This window comes from Hemiscyllium ocellatum, chromosome 1, assembly GCF_020745735.1.
Source record: "Hemiscyllium ocellatum isolate sHemOce1 chromosome 1, sHemOce1.pat.X.cur, whole genome shotgun sequence".
NCBI classification, from domain to species: Eukaryota; Metazoa; Chordata; class Chondrichthyes; order Orectolobiformes; family Hemiscylliidae; genus Hemiscyllium; species Hemiscyllium ocellatum.
Genome location: NC_083401.1, coordinates 76542653 through 76563353, shown reverse-complemented (window position 1 = coordinate 76563353; position 20701 = coordinate 76542653). Strand labels below are relative to the sequence as shown.

General features: G+C 40.1%; 1 protein-coding gene across 1 annotated transcript in view; it reads right to left on the bottom strand.

Annotated features, from left to right (window-relative positions):
* The window catches only part of mtrex (Mtr4 exosome RNA helicase), a 139120-nt gene that overhangs the window by 65134 nt on the left and 53285 nt on the right, over positions 1-20701 (bottom strand). Inside the window, exons 12-15 of the mRNA XM_060822963.1 lie at positions 8788-8867; positions 5915-6025; positions 3562-3663; positions 1908-2033 (exon numbers count right to left, since the gene is read on the bottom strand). Of these exons, the coding sequence (XP_060678946.1) occupies positions 1908-2033; positions 3562-3663; positions 5915-6025; positions 8788-8867 (419 nt within the window). The remainder of the gene's footprint in view (positions 1-1907; positions 2034-3561; positions 3664-5914; positions 6026-8787; positions 8868-20701) is intronic.

Here is a 20701-nt window from a genome sequence, read left to right as displayed (position 1 = left end):
GTTGGATTAAGGGCTTATCATTGAGGAACATGACTTTATTTGATGCTGCATGACCTCCGTGCAGCCCACCCATTTTTGGAACAACTCCCTTCAACTTTGCAACAACAAATTTGCAAAGTCATACTGACTAGCTATCAATGCTCGAAGGTCCGAAAGTCTGACCTCAAAATGTTACGGCTCATTACTTCCCTTGCCTCTTTTAATTTGCTTCTTAAAACCTATCCCTTTACCCAAAATTTTAGTACCCTTGTCAAGTTGTGCTTTGTAATGTCTCGACAAGTTGATTCAAACATTTGAAGTTTAATCTCCCAATTTTTGTATCTTACTTCCAAAGATTTTTTTTCTTAGACATAGCTGCAAGCTGCCTCTCCTCCCTCCATCCTCCAACCCTTCTCCACATAACGTTTCAAACTTACCATTTACTATCCTGTTGGACTTCCATTAATTTGCTACATCTTAATAACTTTGAGACAGATAGGAAACAAAGTGAAAACGAATCCTGCCAGTCTAACCAATCGTCATAAGACAAGCTGCTGATTGAAGGATATCAACGTAATAAACCTACTGTGAATAGCCTCCAGTGCATTTACATCTTTCTTAAATAAGGAGTCCAAGACCACACTGTATTTGAGATGTAGTCACAATGATTCCTGTATAAGTGAAGCATAACTTCATGTTTGCTTTCAATTCCCCTTGTAAGGGACGATGTTCATCAACATTTCCTGATTTTCTGCTGCACACCTGCATTCCTCTACAGTTCAGAATTCTGCAGTGAATGGGAGCTTAGTTTATCCTATTTTGCTCTTAACTAACTCCTCAATTAAGAATGATAGTGTTATTAATTTCATGCCCATTTCATTTAAAACAAACCAAGTCAAGGGAAGGTGGAGGGTTGTTTTTCAGACAGGAGTCCTGTGACCAGCAGTGTTCCACTGGTAATGGTGCTGCATCCACTTTTGTTACTTTTAGAAATAATTTACATGAGAATATAGAAGACGTGGTTAGTAAGTTTGCAGATAACAACAAGATTGGTGGTGCAGTGGACAGTAAAGAAGGTTATCTAAGATTACAGAGATCTTGATCAATTAGGTCAATGAGCCGAAGAATGGCAGCTGGAATCTAATTTGGGTAAATGCAAGATATTGCATTTTGGTAAAAGAAACAAGGGCAGGGTTTATACAATTAAAAGTAAGGCGTCGGGTAGTGTTGTAGAACAGAGAGACCAAGGAGTTCATGTACATAGTTCTTTGAAGTTTGCAGCGCACATGGACCGGGTTGTTAAGAAGGCATTGAGCACACTTGCTTTCATTGCTGACTCCTTCAAGCATCGGAGTTGGGATGTTATGTTAAGGTTGTATAGGACACTGGTGAGGTCTCCAGTACTGGTCATCCTGTTGTAGGAAGGATATTATTAACCTGGAGGGGGATCAGAAGAGATTTACCAGGATATTTCTGGGAATAGAGGGTTTGAACAATGGGGACAGGTTGGATAGGCTGGGACTTTTTTCACTGGAACATAGGAGGTTGAGGGGTGACCTTATAGAGGTTTATTAAATCACGAGGCATATAGACAAGGTGAAGGGCTGGTATCTTTTCTCTAGTAAGGGGAATTTCAAGATTATGGGCATATTTTTCAGGAGAGAGGAGAAAGATTAAAAAAAAAGACAGGAGGCAATCTTTTTCCACAGCGAATGGTTCAGACGTGGAATGGAATGTCCAGAGAAAGTGGTGGATGAGGTTACAGTTACAATGTTTAAAAGACATGTACATAGGTTCATGAATATGGACTGAGCGCAGGCAAATTAACTGGTTTAATTTGGGACTATGGTCGGCCTGGATCATTGGGACCAAAGGGTCTGTTTCCATGCTGTATGAGTCTATGAAAGAAGTTACACTGAATTTACTACCTTCAGAAGTTGTTTTCCAACTGTTGGACTCATCTTTTCATCTACCATAAGAATAACGATTCCTCTTTCATCCATGCCACGCCTACCAGCTCGACCTGACATTTGAATGTATTCCCCTGAAGAGATCTATTAGAAAAAAAACTGCATTAGCGTGCTTTTAATTTTGAAAGTAAACTCCTGCTGCAATGATTGAGCAACCTTAATTGACCAAATAGAGATGGATTCATAAATATTCAAAAGCTGAATAAAATGAAAATTATGTCAACCACAAAGCTATTGGAACTATTTATGAGCTGGAGTATTTACGTATGCATGCAATATATACAACCTGAACTTGGAAATATTGAAGAATGAATTGCTTTGCTCTTCAAACAAACAAATGCAACTGCCATTGACACAAATAAAGCTACACTAATCCTATACAGTAACCGACAATTGTGTCTTTTTGGAGGGAAGAAAAAAAATTGAAGAGATTAATGCAATATATACACATGAATGGTTAGAGATCCTAATTACAAACAGAATCATGGAAGTGATTCCTGATTAAAAAAGAAATTCCAAATTTTGGGGAATAAAAGCAAATTTGGACTTATTCAAATGTACCAGCTGTTCAATATCCCGAGCCAGCCTTTTTTTTTTGGATTCAGTTCCTCTTTCTCCATTGGTGTTCAGGCCAATCCACATTTCTGGTTTCCACTAAAATAAGCAAATCCAGTCTGGGCCACTGCAACCTTAGCACATATCAATCATCTGAACAGCAAAGGAAGCTTAAAATCAACAGGACACCTGCTCTTGCACTCATAACAGTTCGTAGCAGACAGATCCATCTTTAATGATCAAAACCTATGGCTGTCACAAGAATAAGTGCACAGATTGAGAAAACAAGAAAAATGGTGTAAAAAAGCATTGATGCAAGTTACGGAAAATTCCAAGTATTAAAACAGTTTGACTTCAGAAATATACCATAAACAGGGCCTGGATTAGAATCAGATGTGAATTATGGAACATAACTCTCCACAATACTGGTAAAAATCTCAGAACAGTTTGCAATAATTTTAGTCACTACTAACTATTGGAATAAAAGTATAATCCAGAAAAAAGAGAATGTTTCTTAAACAGCAACAATAAACAAAAAATACAGATCTTAAATTTCAGCCTTTGCTGAAGCTTTTGATGAAAAACAAAAAAGAAATTGGTATTTCATTAAGATTAGAAAAAAAAGAAACACAGAAATATAAACAGGATGAAGGATATATCAACATAAAATCGATAGATAAAGATAATTAGAAGTTGCATAAACAAGGAGGATAAAAGTACATGGAGGGAGCAAGGGAGATAGAGGTCCGAAAAATCACAGGAGTCTAGAGACAAAAATGTGACAAAATCTACTCTTTGTTTCCTCTCAATAATGCGGCTAAAGTGGGATACCTAACTATCAAAATTTGTGTACTTGATAACATACCATACATCAAAGTTAATCACTGCAAACGACTTCCAAGATAAGAGACTGCACAAAGCTAGCTTTCAAATTAACTCAGTACAGTTTATTTTCACCATTTTGATGAAGTATTTAAACAGATTTTTATAACTTAAATAGCATGGCAAGTGCTGTGAGCAATGTAAAAATAACTGAGGAAAGGTAAATTCTCCATACCCAACGGAAATCTTTCCCATCAAATTTGCGGGCACTGGTGAACAAAACTGTCCTTGCTGGCATGTTGATACCCATAGCAAAGGTCTCTGTTGCAAATAATGCCTAGAAAATTAATTATTGTAAAACTGAATCAAACGCAGACATTTGTACACAAGCATCTATACTTTAACTCAAAAGTAGGGTGCTGGATCCACCATTGTTTATCATTTTCATAAATGATTTCGATGAGAATATAGGAAGCATGGTTAGTAAGTTTACAGATGTGACCAAAATTGGTGGCAGTGGTGAACAGTGAGGAAGGTTATCTAAGATTACAAAGGGATCTCAATCAATTTGGTCAAGGAGTGGCAAAAGAAGTTTAATTTTGATAAATTTGAGGTAGCACATTTTGGTAAGACAAACAAGAGCAGGATTTAGACAGCTAAAGGTAAGGCCCTGAGGACTGTTGTAGAACTGAGACACCTAGGGATTCAGGTACATAGTTCATTGAAAGTTGCGTCCCAAGTAGAGTTGTAAACAAGGTATTTGGCCTGCTTCATTGCTCAGATCACTGAGTATAAAAGGTGGGACGTCATATTGCGGATGTACAGGACATTGCTGACGCCACTTTTGGAGTACTGTGTATGGCTCTGGTTGCCCTGCTATAGGAAGGATATTATTAAATTGGAGAGGGGGCTGAAAAGATTTACAAAGATGTTACCAGAACTGGAGGGTTTGAGTTATACACATAGACTGGATTAGCTGGGACTTCTTTTCTGTGGAGTGTAGACGGTTGAGGGGTGACCATAACAGAGTTTTATAAAATCATGAGGGGGATAGATAAGATGAATGAAAAAAAGTCTTTCCCCTATGAGGGCATAATTTTAAGCTAAGAGGAGAAAGATTTAAGAGGGACTTAAGGGGCAACATTCTCAAAGGAAGTGGTAGATGCAGGTACAGTTACAACATTTAGAAGACAATGGAACAGGTACATGGATGGGAAAGCTTTAGACGGATATGGGCCAAATGCAAGCAAATCGGACTGGGTTAATTTGGAAACTTGGTCGGCATGGACGGAGTTGGACTGAAGGGTCTGTTTCTGCGCTGTCTGACTCTATGACTAATCCTTATTAATTATAACTGAAGGCTGAAATCAAGTAACTATTTATAGAGGCTAACATGTCACCTGGTTGTATCATCCATTACAAAATATAAAACTACCTTCATCATCTATATTGATTCAAAGTCGCGTCATTAGGTCAATGGAAGACATGCAATAAATGCTGCCTTTTCTCGCAATATTTCAAGATGTGAAATTTGTTTGTGAAATTAACAGAGAGATTAGGAATTTGTAACTGCATCAGGTCATAGAAATCAAGAAGGATTTTACTTTCAAGTATTGTTTTGAACAAAAATCACTAAATGTAGACATTTAACAAAGGAAAAGGAGTATTACATTCAGTCATTCAAGGCTGCTCAGCTAATCTAATTAGATCACAGGAGATCTATATCTCAACTCCATTCACCTTGGATTGCTTTCTCTTGCTATACATACCTAATAAAATTCTATCAATCTCAGTTCTGAAATTTTCAAAACAATTCAAAAATTTCACTTTTCTTTGAGATAATGTGTTCTTATTACATTCCTGAATGGCCTGGCATCAATACCAATATTCTGTTCATTTGTTCTTTTGACAATGACAATCAACATTTTACACAATATTTTCAAATTGCACACAAGAACATTCTCTAGTTAAACCATGCACTAATATCACCTTATCTTTCAATCATAAATTACATTCCAGCCAGTCATTCTATTCTCAGAGAGTAACAGAGTCACACAGCACAGAAACAGATCCTTCGGGCCAACCAGTTTGTGCGGAACATAATCCCAAACTAAACTAGCTCACGCGCCTGCTTCTGGCCCATATCCCTCCAAACTTTTCCTATTCGTGTACTTATAAACATTGTAATTGTACCCATTTCCACGACTTCCTCGGGAGGTTCATTCAACATATGAACCACTCTCTGTGTAAAACAATTGCCCCTTAAAGTCTTCTTTAAATCTCTATACAATGTTCACTTAGTCAAAAGTCAATGGTTCTGACATGGATGTCCTAATCAATCTGACACCCAGTGCTTGACCAAGACTGTCCAATTCCAAAAGTCAAATGTTATGCACTTCCATTCCTAACTCACCCACACCTTCATAGTTTCCTCACGCTCTGCCAGCCCTGTGAAATCTCAATTGATCCTTACTTCTTGCAAAGAGCATGCATTGAAGTCCCATCCACACATCACCTTACTCATTCCTTATTGGCCCCTTAACACGTTGTTCTAATGCATATACAAGACATTCCAAGATAAACTTTACCTTCAGGAGTCCTTCAGAGAAGAGAATTTCAATAGTTTCTTTCAAAATAGGAAGCAAACCACCATGGTGGATTCCAATTCCTCGTTTTAAAAGAGGCAGCACATGTTCAACCTGGTTACATATGAATTAAAATATCAATAAATAACATTCTGAAAATGTACGCATTGAGATTGGAGATAATGCAATAAAGGAGAGAGACTTGAAATTGAAGATGCTCACTGCTCTCTCACCCCCCCTGCTTTCTGAAGCTAGCAAATTTAGATTCATCAATGGATATTGTGCAGCATTATGCCACCTCAGTAGAGATGGCCATTCTTCAAGTGAAGGTCGGGCATATTGAGCATGATATAATCTACAATTGGCATTCAGCATCACTCAATTTCTACAATCAATCAGTGAAGGTCACAAAACTTAACAGGAAATACAAAGTCGCTGCCGGTTACTACAAACAAAAGGCACTCAACTCAAGAGTCTTCGGCAGTGCATCTGCTGTCTTTTAAGCAGCAAATCTGCTGGGAGAAAAATGTGTTCAAAATAATGAAAAAAAGATGGAACTTTATTTTTATTTTCACCCTAGGCATATCGGCATTGCTAGCTGGGACATGATTTAGTCCTCTTGAGAAGGTGCCGTAGAGTTGCTTTCTTGAACTGCTGCAGTCAGTGTGCTGTAGGTTGACCCACAATGCTCTTAGGGAGGGAATTCCAGCAACAGTGAAGGAATGGTGATAATGTTTATAAGTCAGGGTGGTGAACGGCTTGGAGGAGTAGTTGAAGGTGGTGGCTTTCCCATGTATCTGCTCCCCTGTCCATCTAGATGGAAGTGGTCATGGGTTTGTAAGGTGCTGTCAAAGGATCTTTAGTAATTTCTGCAGTGCATGTTCTAAGTGGGACACACTGCTACTATTGAGTGTCAGTGGTGGAGGGAGTGGGTGCTTGTGGATATGGTGCCAATAAAGCGGGATGCTTTGTCTAGGCTAGTGTCAGGCTTTTTGGGTGTTGCTAGAGTTTCATCCATTGAGAGAAGTGGAGACAATGTATGTATGGAAACTAGTGATTGTGTGTTGTGTCTTTTGGTGGCTAGCTGGTGTTCATGTATGCTGGCGTCTCCAATTCATATATGCTGGTGACACCATGATACTTGAACACCAATTCATATAGACAAAGAAAAACACCACTTTGACTGGAACAATACACATGTCCTATGACAGGCGAAACAAAGACACTTATTAGAATTCTTAGAGGCATGGCATTCTAACCAGAACTCCATCAATTATCACATCGACTTAGATCCAATTTATCTTCACTTGAAAAAAAAAACCGGAAATTACATCACCCACCTTAAGAAAATATGACCTATAAATAGAGAGGTAGGACATACCACCGATAATGTTACCTAGTCATGGTGACGAAACATCTGAAAATAAGCCTTCCAGCTCAGCGAGCTCACTTACATACTTATCATCAACCTGAGCTACAAATCTTCTCAAATATCGCTACTTAATGAGGATGTTACCCAGACTAGAAAGGTGAATTTTTAATGAATGGACTTTATTAAAGCCTTTGATAAGCTTTATGGTAGATGAATTAGTAAAGTTAGGTCACATGAGATTCTGGGTGAGTTTGCCAATTGGATACACAACTGGCTTAACGGCAGGAGACAGTGTGATGGTGGAAGATAACTTTTTGGACTGGAGGCCTGTGACCAGCGGTGTTCCACAGCAATCAATTCTGAGTCCTTTTTTTGTCATTTATATAAATGATTTGGATGAGAATATAGAAGGCATGGTTAGCAAGTTTGAGGATGACATCAAAATTGGTGGCACAGTAGACAGTTAAAAAGGTTTTCTAAGATTCAAAGGGATCTTGATCAAATGGGTCAATGAGCTGAAAAATGGCAACTGGATTTTAATCTGGATAAGTAGTGAGGTATTGCATTTTGGTAAAATAAACAAAGGTAGGGCTTATACAATTAATGTAGGCGCTTGGTTAGTGTTGAAGAACAGAGGCACCGAGGGGTTCAGGGCACGCAATTCTTTAAAGTTTGCATCATATATAAACAAGGTGGGTAAAAGGAGGTTTCGCATGCTTGCCTTTATTGCTCAGTCCTTTGAGTATAGAAGTTACAGTTGCACAGGACATTGGTGAGGTCTCTTCCAGAGTACTGTGTCTAGTCTTGGTCACCCAGTTATAGGAAGCATATTATTAAATTGGAGAGGATTCAGAAGAGATTTAAAAGGATGTTACCTGGTATGGAAATTTTGAGTCATCAAGCATCAAGGCTGGGTCTTTTTCAACTGAAGTGCATGGGGTGGGACAGGCGAGCATGTATGAGGTGGGACAGGCGTGTCCGCGTGGGGTGGGACAGGCATGCGTGCGTGCGTGCGTGGAGTTGAAAGGCAGTGTGTATGGGGTGGGACAGGTGTGCGTGTGTGGGATGGATAGGAACGAAATGAGAGCGCGCATGCGCGTGCAAGGATGCAATAATATTACATACAATACTAATTTTCCAAGAAAATGAAGCCCTTCGAGCCTCATCCATTATTCACGAAGATCAGAGCTGTTCTTGTCATGGTCTCAGTTCCAACCTTAAACTCTCTTGTACATTCATATCTATTAAACTTTGGACAAATTTAAAGATGCAGCCTTTACTACCTTCTAGGGAAAGGAATTCCATACACTAACAAACTTTTGAGTATTATTTAATATTCACTTCTTCATGCAACGAGAGCATTGCAACATCACACTAATCAGCATAAATGGAGCAAGGAACATTTCAGCTTTAATATTCCCTAAAAAAAAGTACTGACTTTAAATTTGTCTTACTACTTGGGCTTACAGAAACAAGATACCTGATTTGGTATCAAAGCACTCACCTGAGGAAGTTTTTTATCTTCATCAGACAAGCAATCAATAGCATTGTTAAATACCTCTTCCACGAGTTTTTTTTCATCATCTGTGGGGAAATAATTATTTCTGATATACTTAACTACATAAACTTCACTCTTTATAGTTTTATAGCCCAAGCAAAGTATTCAAATTTATCTTTTCACTTTTACTTTTCATCTTTCCTATTAGGAACCGAAGTAGCAGTTGGTCACAAAACGCAATTTAGAAAGGTAAATGAAAATGACTTGTTTATACTTGTTAACCAACATTTATAATAATTTCACTTATGTTTCTTCAAATACAACTAACTATGACATTATTGGACACAAACTCAGTAAAGTGGAGTGTGTGTTGCTGGGAAAGCACAGCATGTCAGGCAGCATCCGAGGCGCAGGAGGATTGACGTTTCGGCTATAAGCCCTTCATCAGGAAAACTCAAGAATGGAAGTACATTTCTTGAAACTTAAGCAAACTTGCATGTGCTCCTGGTTACATACTTATCATACATTATCTTGGGTCTCAACTAGTTAAGTACAGTTCCCAACTGGCAGGCAACATTTTCTTGCAATGTCAAATTCTTTCAATTGAGAAGTCAAATAAAAATGAGGTGTCTCATCAGTGAGAAACGAATTATAACATTCAACACAAATTTGAGTCTTCCATTTACCATGTGGGCTCAAGCTGGTGACAATGCAAGATAATAATGCAATATAAATATTAAAATTGAAAAGTGCGAAACTGGAACTAACAACTGCGATTAAATGGTTCTCTGCATACCGAAAACCTTGCAAACTTCAATACTAACTACCGAACAATAATTATATTGCCACTAATTGGGAGTCAAAAGACAACAGCATGTATTCAGTACTTTTGTATTTTGTAATCTTCAGAGTGGGATAGAAAAGAACAGATGGCAAGCGTCAAAGTGAGGAAGGGCACAGAAAAGTAACAGAAAGCGATTTTGAACGTCCAGCATGTCAAAGGATCCAAACGCAATCTCACCTTGCTTTGTGAGCTGACAGCAAGTTCTAACTTTATGCAGAAGTTGAACAAACAAGGAAAAAAGCAGTATTTGAACCAATAATGAGTTACAGGATGACTGCGATCTTTTCCAACCACCACAAGCAGGCAGTTTGTAAAAGACTGGAGAAATAATTAAATTGCCACAAAGATTCCCTGACAATTTCACTGAACCAAAGTGTCAGCAAATGTTCAATTTGGCGGTTACAATGAAAACAGTCTTTGAGTAATTTGAAGTTTTTCTTGACAAATTACATAATTTTCTTTGTGGAGAACTGCTCAATATTCTATCTCACTGCAATGTGTTGAAAATGACTAAGCCAGTCTTCTAATTCACAAATCACACTACTCCCATCACAGTAACAGGTCACAACCTTGATTTTGCTAACAGCAGATAAATCACAAAAAGCTCATGCTTGTGTATATGGTGTGTGCATTTCAGTGAACTCAATATATGAGCATCTAAAACCATGCAAGGATTCTGGATTTGTTCATTTTTTTGGGCAGAAATAATTAAAAATTAACCCAGTTTTCATAACCCAAAGATGGTCAACCGTGGCTTTTTTATTCATAGCATTTGCAAGGAAGCTTCACAAAAAGGCAAACAATACCCTTGAAATATTCCTTGAATAAGTTTAACCCTGTTTTCAAGACTTTGGGAAATCTGCATACAAAGACATTGGAGCTGTTCAGCAGGCAGGCAGGGGTCACCAGTGATTGCTTCCTGGTATTTGCCAAGACCAAGTTCAAATGGAACACATTGTTTTCTCAGAAACTCAAAAGTTTCTTTATTTTATTAATTCACAGGTTCTGGGCAAGCCTAGCACTGCTGCCCATCCTTGCATAAAGTGGTGGTGAGCTGCTTTCTTCAACCATTGTAGTCTAGGTAATGTAGGTACATCTACAGGAGTATGAGGGAGGCAGTTCAGGATTTTGCCCTAAAGATAATGAAGAAACAATGATATATTTCCAAATGAGAATGCTGTGCGGCTTTGAAGAGAACTTGCGTCCATGCAATTGCCACCCTTGTCCTCTTCAGTAGTAGTACAAGTTGAAGATTTGGAAGGTGGGTATAAAGCCTTGATGAGTTGCTGCACAGCAGCTTGTAAACTGTATAATGTTGTTACTGTGTGTTGCTAGTAGAGGGAGGGAGTTGAAAGTACTTTTGGATTGAAATTTGTTCTTTAACATATTGTATCAAAACTGCTACAATTGTTTCTCCAATAATTTTACTTAGTCAAGCTTCAAAGTGGGCGGCACGGTGGCACAGTGGTTAGCACTGCTGCCTCACAGCGCCAGAGATCCGGGTTCAATTCCCGACTCAGGCGACTGACTGTGTGGAGTTTGCACATTTCCTCCGGGTGCTCCGGTTTCCTCCCACAGTCCAAAGATGTGCAGATTAGGTGATTTGGCCATGCTAAATTGCCCGTAGTGTTAGGTAAAGGGGTAATTGTAGGGGAATGGGTGGGTTGCGCTTCGGCAGGTCGGTGTGGACTTGCTGGGCCGAAGGGCCTGTCTCCACACTGTAAGTAATCTAATCTAATCTAAAAAAAGTTATCCAGTTTTAAAAGTAGCATACACTTTGGGAGTTGACCACATACTCAAGACTAAAGGAATGTTGGAAATGTAATAGTAGTTATTACTGGAAAAAACTGAAGTCAGAAACAATCACATCACGAGTAAAGTAGCATCTTCTAATGTTTCAACTGAAGTTTTTGAAATAATGAGCTATTAGCTTGCAATAATTGTTTTCAGCTTTTGAGAAAAAAATAACAGGTTTCTTTTCTTAACATGTGAAATCTGCAGACAAATTTTCAGCCACATTGAAACAGCATACTTTGCCATAAGGATAACAAAAGAAAGAAAGCTCAAAAGGAAATATAAGGAGCTGTTGTCTTCATATGCTTCAACTGAAGTGGCAAAGTAGATTAGTAACATAAATGCTTGCTGGCTAGAACTATTTTAATATTCTGCCCTGGAGCTAAGAGGAATCATTCATTATAAAGAGTTTTTCATTAGATGATCAATGGTCTCACGGCAGATGTAGGATTAATTCCCCCACGCAAAACAACTTCATTAAACACCTGTATAAGTCTCATGGAAAATGACATTTGACAGAAATTTTTAGATTAATTCAATTGCTGTACACTGATGAGTACTTACAACTCGCGGCTCTTGCTGCATTCTTTAGCTTTTATTTGTAGCTATAGGTTTTGTGAATGGCCACCAGTTTTAACCATAACGTGAACTAAAATACAACAGCCTGTACTGCATGATCGACCAGTTAGAATGAGAGAAACCCTAGCAGCTAAGTAGCATATGCAATCATCAATGATGTGCCATGGCAGGAATAGTTGGCAGGTTGCTTCCAATGACTGTGTATATTTCAGAACTTCTGATTTGCTGGGAGAAGATTCTTATTTCTGTGACCAGAAAACAGGTGATCTGATCAGTTCGCTCCTGCTGTTTTAGACAGATCTTTTTTGTCTTTTTTTATTATTCACGGGATTCAACCATGTTTGGTAGTGCCAACATTTATGCCCATTCCTAGTTGCCCTCGAGGAGATGGCAATCAGCTGCCTTCTGGAACCGCAGCAGGTCATTTCATGCAAGGTAAAGTTGCTACAGTCTCAAATGTGGCATACCATGACTCACTCATTAGAGGAGACTGGTGGGAAGTTTAACCTGCCTCAGGCAAGGGACGAGATTGAGAAAATGGGACCTTCATGGTTACCTCAGCCAGTATAGGAATTGAACATATACTGGAGGCATCACTCTCCAGCTAACTGAGCTGAGCAAACTCTTCATTTGGTGTAGGTACACCCACAATGCTGTTAGGGAGGGCTCTGTCATCTCAAATACAGATAATACTGTTTTCTCATTGTCATGTACACCTAAAATGGGAGGCAACGGCCTAGTGATATTATCACTGGACTGTTCCCCAACAATTTCTGTTATTGCCTTTGGTGGCATTGTTGTGTTGGAATACTTCAGTTAGAAACTGTATGGTATTTAATAGCAAAGAAAAAAATCATACTTCACAGTTATATTATAGAATAATTTTGTTTAAAAATCTTGGCTTTAGAAAGTTAGAAAACCCTCCAATGCATGGGAAAAAGTGTACAAGTCATTTCACGTGAGACACTAACATGAACATAAAGCCATACATCCATGCTTTTAAAACCAAAGAGGCCCCTTTCTCAAGTGCAATGCAAAATTTATGTAGGTCTTTGGAAAGCCAGTGCTTAAAGGCTTTATTTCCTGTTTTCTTTGAAAATGCATTAAGCCTTATTTGAAGAAACATACACCAAACCCTCAACAGAGCAGAGGGAATTCAGAAATTTTACACCTGAAGCAAATAGTTTCCAACACATTTCAAACTCATGTTAGCCTCGATCAGAGTCTACGCAAGTAAATCAAATAACGATTCATATACTAATTCATTTAAAGTATTTCAAAGAAGACTTTGATAAATGATTAGTACTCAAGAATTTACTACAGTCAAATAATTTATAATATTCTGTACCTAATGTTAAACCAAGTACTTCTTTTGAAATGTAATACTGTCTGTCAAAAATGGAAATCAATCGATTTGAAGTTGCTCAGAATAAAGGAAGTTAAACACATTTCTTGACTTTGACAGTTATATGCTATGTCTCAAATGCAAATAACTGTCCAAAAATTTGGTTTGAATTTTATGAAAACGTCAATAGTGAATACATTAAATAAATTCAAGTAAAACCACACTTAGAAACATTAGGAGCGTTTCCTTTAAATATAAATTTACTGGATATTTGAGATGAAGGCAAATGACTACTATTTATATCAATGTAATAAATAAAATTAATAAGCATGCATATTGCATTTTAAAGTATAGCCACTACGTTCACTAAATAATCTAAGCCAGAGGCAGCCTCAGCATTTTGGTTCCTCAAAGCTTCTTACTATCTATTTACACTCAGTTACTGCATCTCAAATGAAATGACAAGGCATGAATAATTTACAGACATCCACCAGGACCTCAGGATCACAGGACTGTTCATTTAATTTATTGCAGTCTTAATTCCTCTATAAGCACAGCTCCTGTTTGCCTGAGATGGAGGGGACAGACCCATTCCCATCTCAGGTTGGCCCCAGAAAGGGACACATAAAACATCTAAGTGCATCATTACCACCCTACCCATAAAATAGACAGGCATCCACACCTCATGGAATTTCAGTTCATTAAGTTGGAGTGGCAGAACAGTGCAAAGTTAAAGCAGGTTACTGCCAATGGTCAAGCTGCGAGCCACATATGTGAGCTAACACTGCATACACAGTTCCAGAAATACCTTCAATCACCTGTTGCTCCATTTCTTAGAATTTTCTCATTGTGTACATGACACACCAGTACCGTCAGCATTTTTAACAGCATTATGATCTGCCAATTATTTGCATATATTTACATATTCTTGAATATCCAAGTTCAATGTCAGGCACTTGCATTACACATCATGGACTGCTAAATTCAGATCTCAACACATAAAACTTTGGCAAACCATTTACCTAGTCTGAAGTTAAATTCTCCTCCAGGTTAACATAGGTCAAGACTGGTATCATTGCATGGAGGGCATACTTTATCAAAGATTGTTTCACCTTCAGGATATTTCTGTTTCTAGACATTAATTTATCAAAGCAAATTGGCTGACATAAGCTAGAGTCATACAGATGTACAGCATGGAAACAGACCCTTCGGTCCAACCATACAGTTAACCTGATCACCATTCCATCCTTCCCTGGAGTAGTGGTATTATCGGTTGACTCAATAACTCAAGCTGAGTACGGTGGAAAGCAGGTAAGGGAAAGAGGGCCCACTTGCCTCGATTACAGAAGACGCTAACTTGTAGCTTTGGATTCTATGGAGAAGCCCTGTTATTTGGAAAATTACTTGATTACAAATCAAGAAAAGCTTTCGGGGTCATCTATTGCAGCAAAAATTCAAGTCTGCATTTAGGTCATGCCAAGGATAGCAACTGGACTTAAATGTCTGTTTAATTATCTGGGAGTCTATTCAATTATCGGGTAAAGTATCATAGCACTGCACAACTTTCAACAAGATTCACAAATCATCTTTTTCCTTCTTTAGATGGCTGTCTTTTCTGAAATCTGCTGAGGTGAGAAAAGGCTGCTTGGTCATTCAAAACTGGGTGAGGGACTCCAGAACTAGACGGCATAGGTTTAGGGTGAGAGGGGAAAGATATAAAAGAGGGGGAAATTTTTCATGCAGAGGGTGGTACATGAATGGAATGAGCTGCCAGAGGAAGGTATGGAGGCTAGTATGATTGCAACATTTAAAAGGCATCTGGATGGGTATATGAATAGGAAGGGTTTGGAGAAATACGGGCTGGGTGCTCATAGGTGGAACTATTGTCTGAGAATGTGAAGATTTACCTTTCAACTCAACAGTACTTCACTGATGTAGTCTGTGGATCAGGGGTACAGTAGGCCTAACACCTGCATTATACCTTGTCCTGACATATCAAGGAAAAGGTTACAAGAATACAACACCAGTCAAGAAATGTTGCTGTGGCCATAACATTCTCAAATGCACTAAAAATATCATGGAATGATGTACTATCATTGCGTCTGATCCGTTTGTGGCAGAAATCATGACTCAAATGTGCCATTGGCCAAGGAGATTAGCACACCCAAGATTCAACATGCCATCACCACTTTGGCAAAAGTGTGAGGCAGATGTGGCAGAATTGCATGAATTAGATGGAGAGGAATTTCCCAATGAGTAATTAATGTAGCTAGAATGTCAAAGAGCTAAAGGGGAAGACTACACTGAAACACCGGCTCGGCAAGCTTAGTCCATAAAACAACCAAAGAAGGCTCTCCAACTTATGGAAGAGGGCAAGGAAAATCTTAGAGAAGCTTTAAATAGAGAAGTCTACCTGGAGAAGCCTGATGAAACCATTCAAAAATTTTTGGTTACATTTTTCAAAAAAATGTAAATAAATATATTTCACTTCTATTCAATAATTTATTTTAGTCTGCAAGTTATCTCAGCTAGGTATACTCAATACTGCGCATATATGACACAACAATTCAATTTGGTAGTGAAAGGTGTGCAGAGGAGATTCACCAGAATGGTCCCAGGAATGAAGGCATTGAAGCTTACAGAACACGGAGAGGACTGGACACTGTGTACATAGAAAAATCAAAATAAATCATAAACAAAGGCATATTATACAATCTAGTCTGTCTAGAAAATAAGTTCGTCCATTGCTTGCCAATAGCACAACCAAAGACAAAAGCTGTAAGTTAATAAAGACAGATGACTAGTAACTCAAATACCTTTGGCTTGTGAACCCATAAAATCTTTCACTGAGTGAGTGATGTTTGTTCATTACCATATACTTCCAAGAAACGTTGCCTGCCAGACGGTTCTCAACTTTTAAATCCAAAGTCAACACAATGACCGCACAGGTGATATTATTCAGACGCTTGGCAACTGAGTAGTTGAATTACTGAACACATAAGGTACTATAAGTCCTCACTTTCCCCTAGTCACTCTAAGTAATTCTACAGGTTCTTTTTGTGAAGGAATTACATTAGTAACAAACCAATCAACACAGAATGATTTTACATCCAATTTTAATTGTACGCTTAAATCAAAGGTAGCTTTGTAACTGTCTGCAAGAACTTGAATTGGGAAACGGTGTTAAATTCTGAAATATTACAAAAATCTAATGGAAGCAGCCGTTTGAAGAGATAGATTATTTGGTTGGACCAGAGTATGTGAAAATGGAAGATTCACTTTCAACGATTATACTGCGTTGCAAAGTAAACAGAACTGATTTTAATAGAATAAGTGAACCTCTCAAAATGATGGCCATGTTGTATGGAAAAGGTCAGGGGAAACAAATGCTGCCATGATGATAAGGTGAAGACAGACCTAGTAGCCATATAGAAAATGGCGCTCGGCGTGTCGGTTAAAATGGTCAATGTTTGTGGGGGATTGACTGTACTGACCGACATGCTGAGCGACACAAACTGCTAACACAGCAACTTGTAAGGTTCCCTGAAATAAGCTGAATAAACAAGCCCGTTCCCACATGTCCGAGAATAGTATAGTACATAGCACCAGGTCAAGGGGCCGCTACCAGAAGGATGCTGGTGCCTAAATGTCTAACTTTAAAACAATGCTGATGTCTTAACTAAAGTAAGTGCTAATAGCTTATCTTCAGAAAAATGCTAATGTCTTAACTTGAGGTAATGCTGGCGTCTGTATGTCTGACTTAGAGCATCCCTGATGTGTACTTTTACATTTAAGTATAACTTGATTAACGTACTTTGTGATAACCCCGTGACACGGAAAACTGTCTGGCGTAAGAACTTCTGTATATAATGACAATGTTTCCAATCGAAAGCTGAGCAACTACTGACTAGCACCCGGCGTGGGCTAGCGTGGATCTGCTCCCAAGCTTGTTTGTATACATGTATACTTGCAAACTTGAATAAAGACAGCACTGTTGACGCTATTGATCAAGTGGTGGTTCTCTGTTCTCGGACGGGCGCTCACAAGAAGCCAGCAAGCTCGGGCTGGGCTTCCACATTTTGGTGGCAGTGGTGGGATCCCAACGGAATGCGGCTCCTGGTGACGGTTGAACAGGGTACGGTCTTGCCGAGGCGAGGTGGACACGGGCCCAACTAGGACGTGAGTATACCGTTTGGGACTCGCGACTAGTGTCTCCCCAAGCCAGGGGCGGACCTAGACCCAACTCACCGCAGCAGGAACTGCTACCGGACGGGATCCAGAACGAACCCGTGAACAGCCTTTGAAAGGAACCACCACTCAAGCGCGGGGAACGCTATAGAAGGTAGGAAACTTTAAAAAGTCGCTGGGAGCGTGGGTAGAAATAAGAATAGTTAGATACGTACGGGTTTAAAGTCCCATGAGGTTAGAGTCCTCATAAAAGCACCAAAGTATGTCTGTGTGAGAGGGTTTAAAGTCCCTTGAGCAGGATCTCATAAAAGCACTGCTCACAAGTGTAGTTAGGGTAGTTAGATACGTACGGGTTTAAAGTCCCATGAGGTTAGAGTCCTCATAAAAGCACCAAAGTACGTCTGAGCGGGAAGGTTTAAAGTCCTTTGAGCAGAATCTCATAAAAGCACCGCCCACAAGGTTTAGGGAACTTTTAGGGAACATTATGGGACAGTTCATGGACAAATGTGAGGATCCGGGATCATTAATTGTAACAGTCTGCGCAGAATATCCTGAAGATGCACAGTCACTCAGGAAATTGTCAGGATGGCTAACAGAAAAATTGGGACCCGACGAATGGCCTGTAGGGGGTACGTGGAAATTGGAGATTGTAGAAAGAGCTACGGAGTTAGTATGGAAAAAGGGAACAGGGGGAAAGAAGGGTAAGAAAATTATGGCTAAATTAAGAAATGCATGCTTAAGAAAGAAAGAAGCAGCTAAAAAACAACACGAGAAGAAGGTTTATAACAGTTGGTTACATAATACTACAAAAAGGGGGTTAAGTGTCACCAAGGATGGGCTTCCTTTGACCCTCCATGAGCTCAAGGTTGCATGTGCAAAATTTGATGAGAATACTAACGAGAACAAACGGTTGGCCAACCAAGCGGTGGAGACGGCATTGTCTGACCTGAGGCTGAGTGCAGGATGGGAAGATAAGGGAATTAGTTCTAGGAATGTGGAATCCCATCCCCAACCCCCTCCACTGGGCACAACACCCCCGAAGGCACGTAGTGAAATAAGTTTTACCCCAAGCACAGGAAAAAAGGGATATCGGCCTCCACCACAGTGTGAACCCGAACGGCAATTGTCCTACCCGCGGTATCCGCTCAAAAAGCTGAATTAATTGCATTAACTAGGGCATGTGAGCTAGCCTCCGGACTTACAGCTAATATTTATACTGACTCTCGATATGCCTTCGGGGTCGCCCATGATTTTGGGACACTGTGGGAAAATCGAGGTTTCCTCACCTCATCTGGGACCCCCATCGCACACAGGGAGGAAATTATTAATTTGTTACAGGCCATTCAAAGTCCTCGCGAATTGGCCATTATTAAATGTTCCGCGCACTCTGCCGGAACGGATCCAGTTTCTATGGGAAACAGACAGGCAGATGAAATTGCTAAACAGGCTACGGGGCTCCCATGCTCCTCTACGATGGTTCAGAGGAAATCTATTAGGGCCTCGGTTCCTGACAAGCAGCCTCCCTCCACCGCTGATATTGTTGCCTTACAGGGGGACGCCCCTGACAATGTACTTCATGAATGGACTGATCTGGGATGTTTCAAAGACGTTGACGGTCTTTGGAAAACCCCAGCGGGCCAGGTGTGTATGACTGATGTTTTAGCCGTCTGGGTGGTCGATGTCATCCATCACTTAACGCATTGTGGGGCTAGACAAACTGCAGATTTAGTCTGGGAATCTTGGTGGCATCCCAGTGTCTTGCAATTGGCTAGAGCACAAAGCAAAAAATGCTTGACATGTATGCAGCATAACCCTGGCAAGAGGGTCCCCTGTGAACAGGGTAGAACCCCGCTGCCTGAAGGCCCCTTCGACACGTTGCAAATGGACTTCATTGAGCTACCCAGAACGGCCAAGTGTAAATATGTTTTAGTTATTGTCGATGTTTTTAGTAAATGGATTGAGGCTTATCCTGCAGCCAATAACAAGGCTGACACTGTTGTTAAGACTTTACTCAAGGAGATTATCCCTAGCTTTGGTGTGCCGCGGACACTCAGTTCCGATAATGGCCCTCACTTTGTGGCCCTTGTTAGTCAAGAACTTTGTAAAGTTCTAAATATCAAACAGCAGTTCCACTGTGCCTACCATCCTCAGAGCGCGGGTTTGGTTGAACGTGCTAATCAGACCTTGAAATCCAAATTGGCCAAACTGTCAGCTGACAACGGTCTCTCATGGCTCCAAAATTTGCCCATTGCCTTGTTTCAACTCCGGGTGTCCCCGGCAGGAGCCCACCGTTTCTCCCCCGCCGAGATTTTGTATGGGCGGCCCCTCCGCACTCCCTTTAGCTCTGACTTCTCTGATTCTCCTGTTGACATCCATCAGATGTCGGATGGGATGATCTCCTATGTTTTATCCTTAACTGATGCCTTATGCATGAACCATGCGATGGTTAAAGCTGCCAGGCCTCTGCAGTCGGATTTGCCGTTGCCTCCAAACATCCGACCTGGCACCTTTGTATTGATCAAAAACTTTGCCAGAAAGCACGGCTTGGAACCCCGGTGGGAGGGCCCTTTTCAAGTCCTCCTTACCACCCCTACTGCTGTTAAGGTTGAAGGTCGTAAAGCCTGGATTAGCCTACACCATTGTAAGATTGTTGGGGAGGAATGATAATAAGGGGCAGCTACTGCTGTATGTATTTTCTCTTCCCTTGACATGGGTGCCACTAAGGAAGGAAGACTGAAGAAAAGTGAAACGATGAAAACTACCCTCTTCCTCATTGGCCTCTGCCTAACAGCGACAGGGACATCAACGCAGACCAGTAACACCACCAGCGGTGCACCTCCTACTCTCCAAGGGCCTACAAGCAACTCTAGGGCAGTCACCGCGGAGACTTGGACAAGAACAGGCACCCCTGCGATGACTTCACACTCTACAGATGTTACTACTAACATGACTAATGGTTTTGTGAGTATGGCATCAAGCATTGTTTCTGGTGGCCCTAATGGTGCAGTAAAAGCCCCGAGTGACCTCGTGAGTACTATGAGTGACAATATGACTACCAGCACCCACCCAATGAGTTTACCACTGCCCAGAGTGACAGATACCCAGTCCAATAAAATAAGAGAGTCCAGTCAGGCCCTAGCTATCCCTTGCAACCTTACTGGGGATTGGTG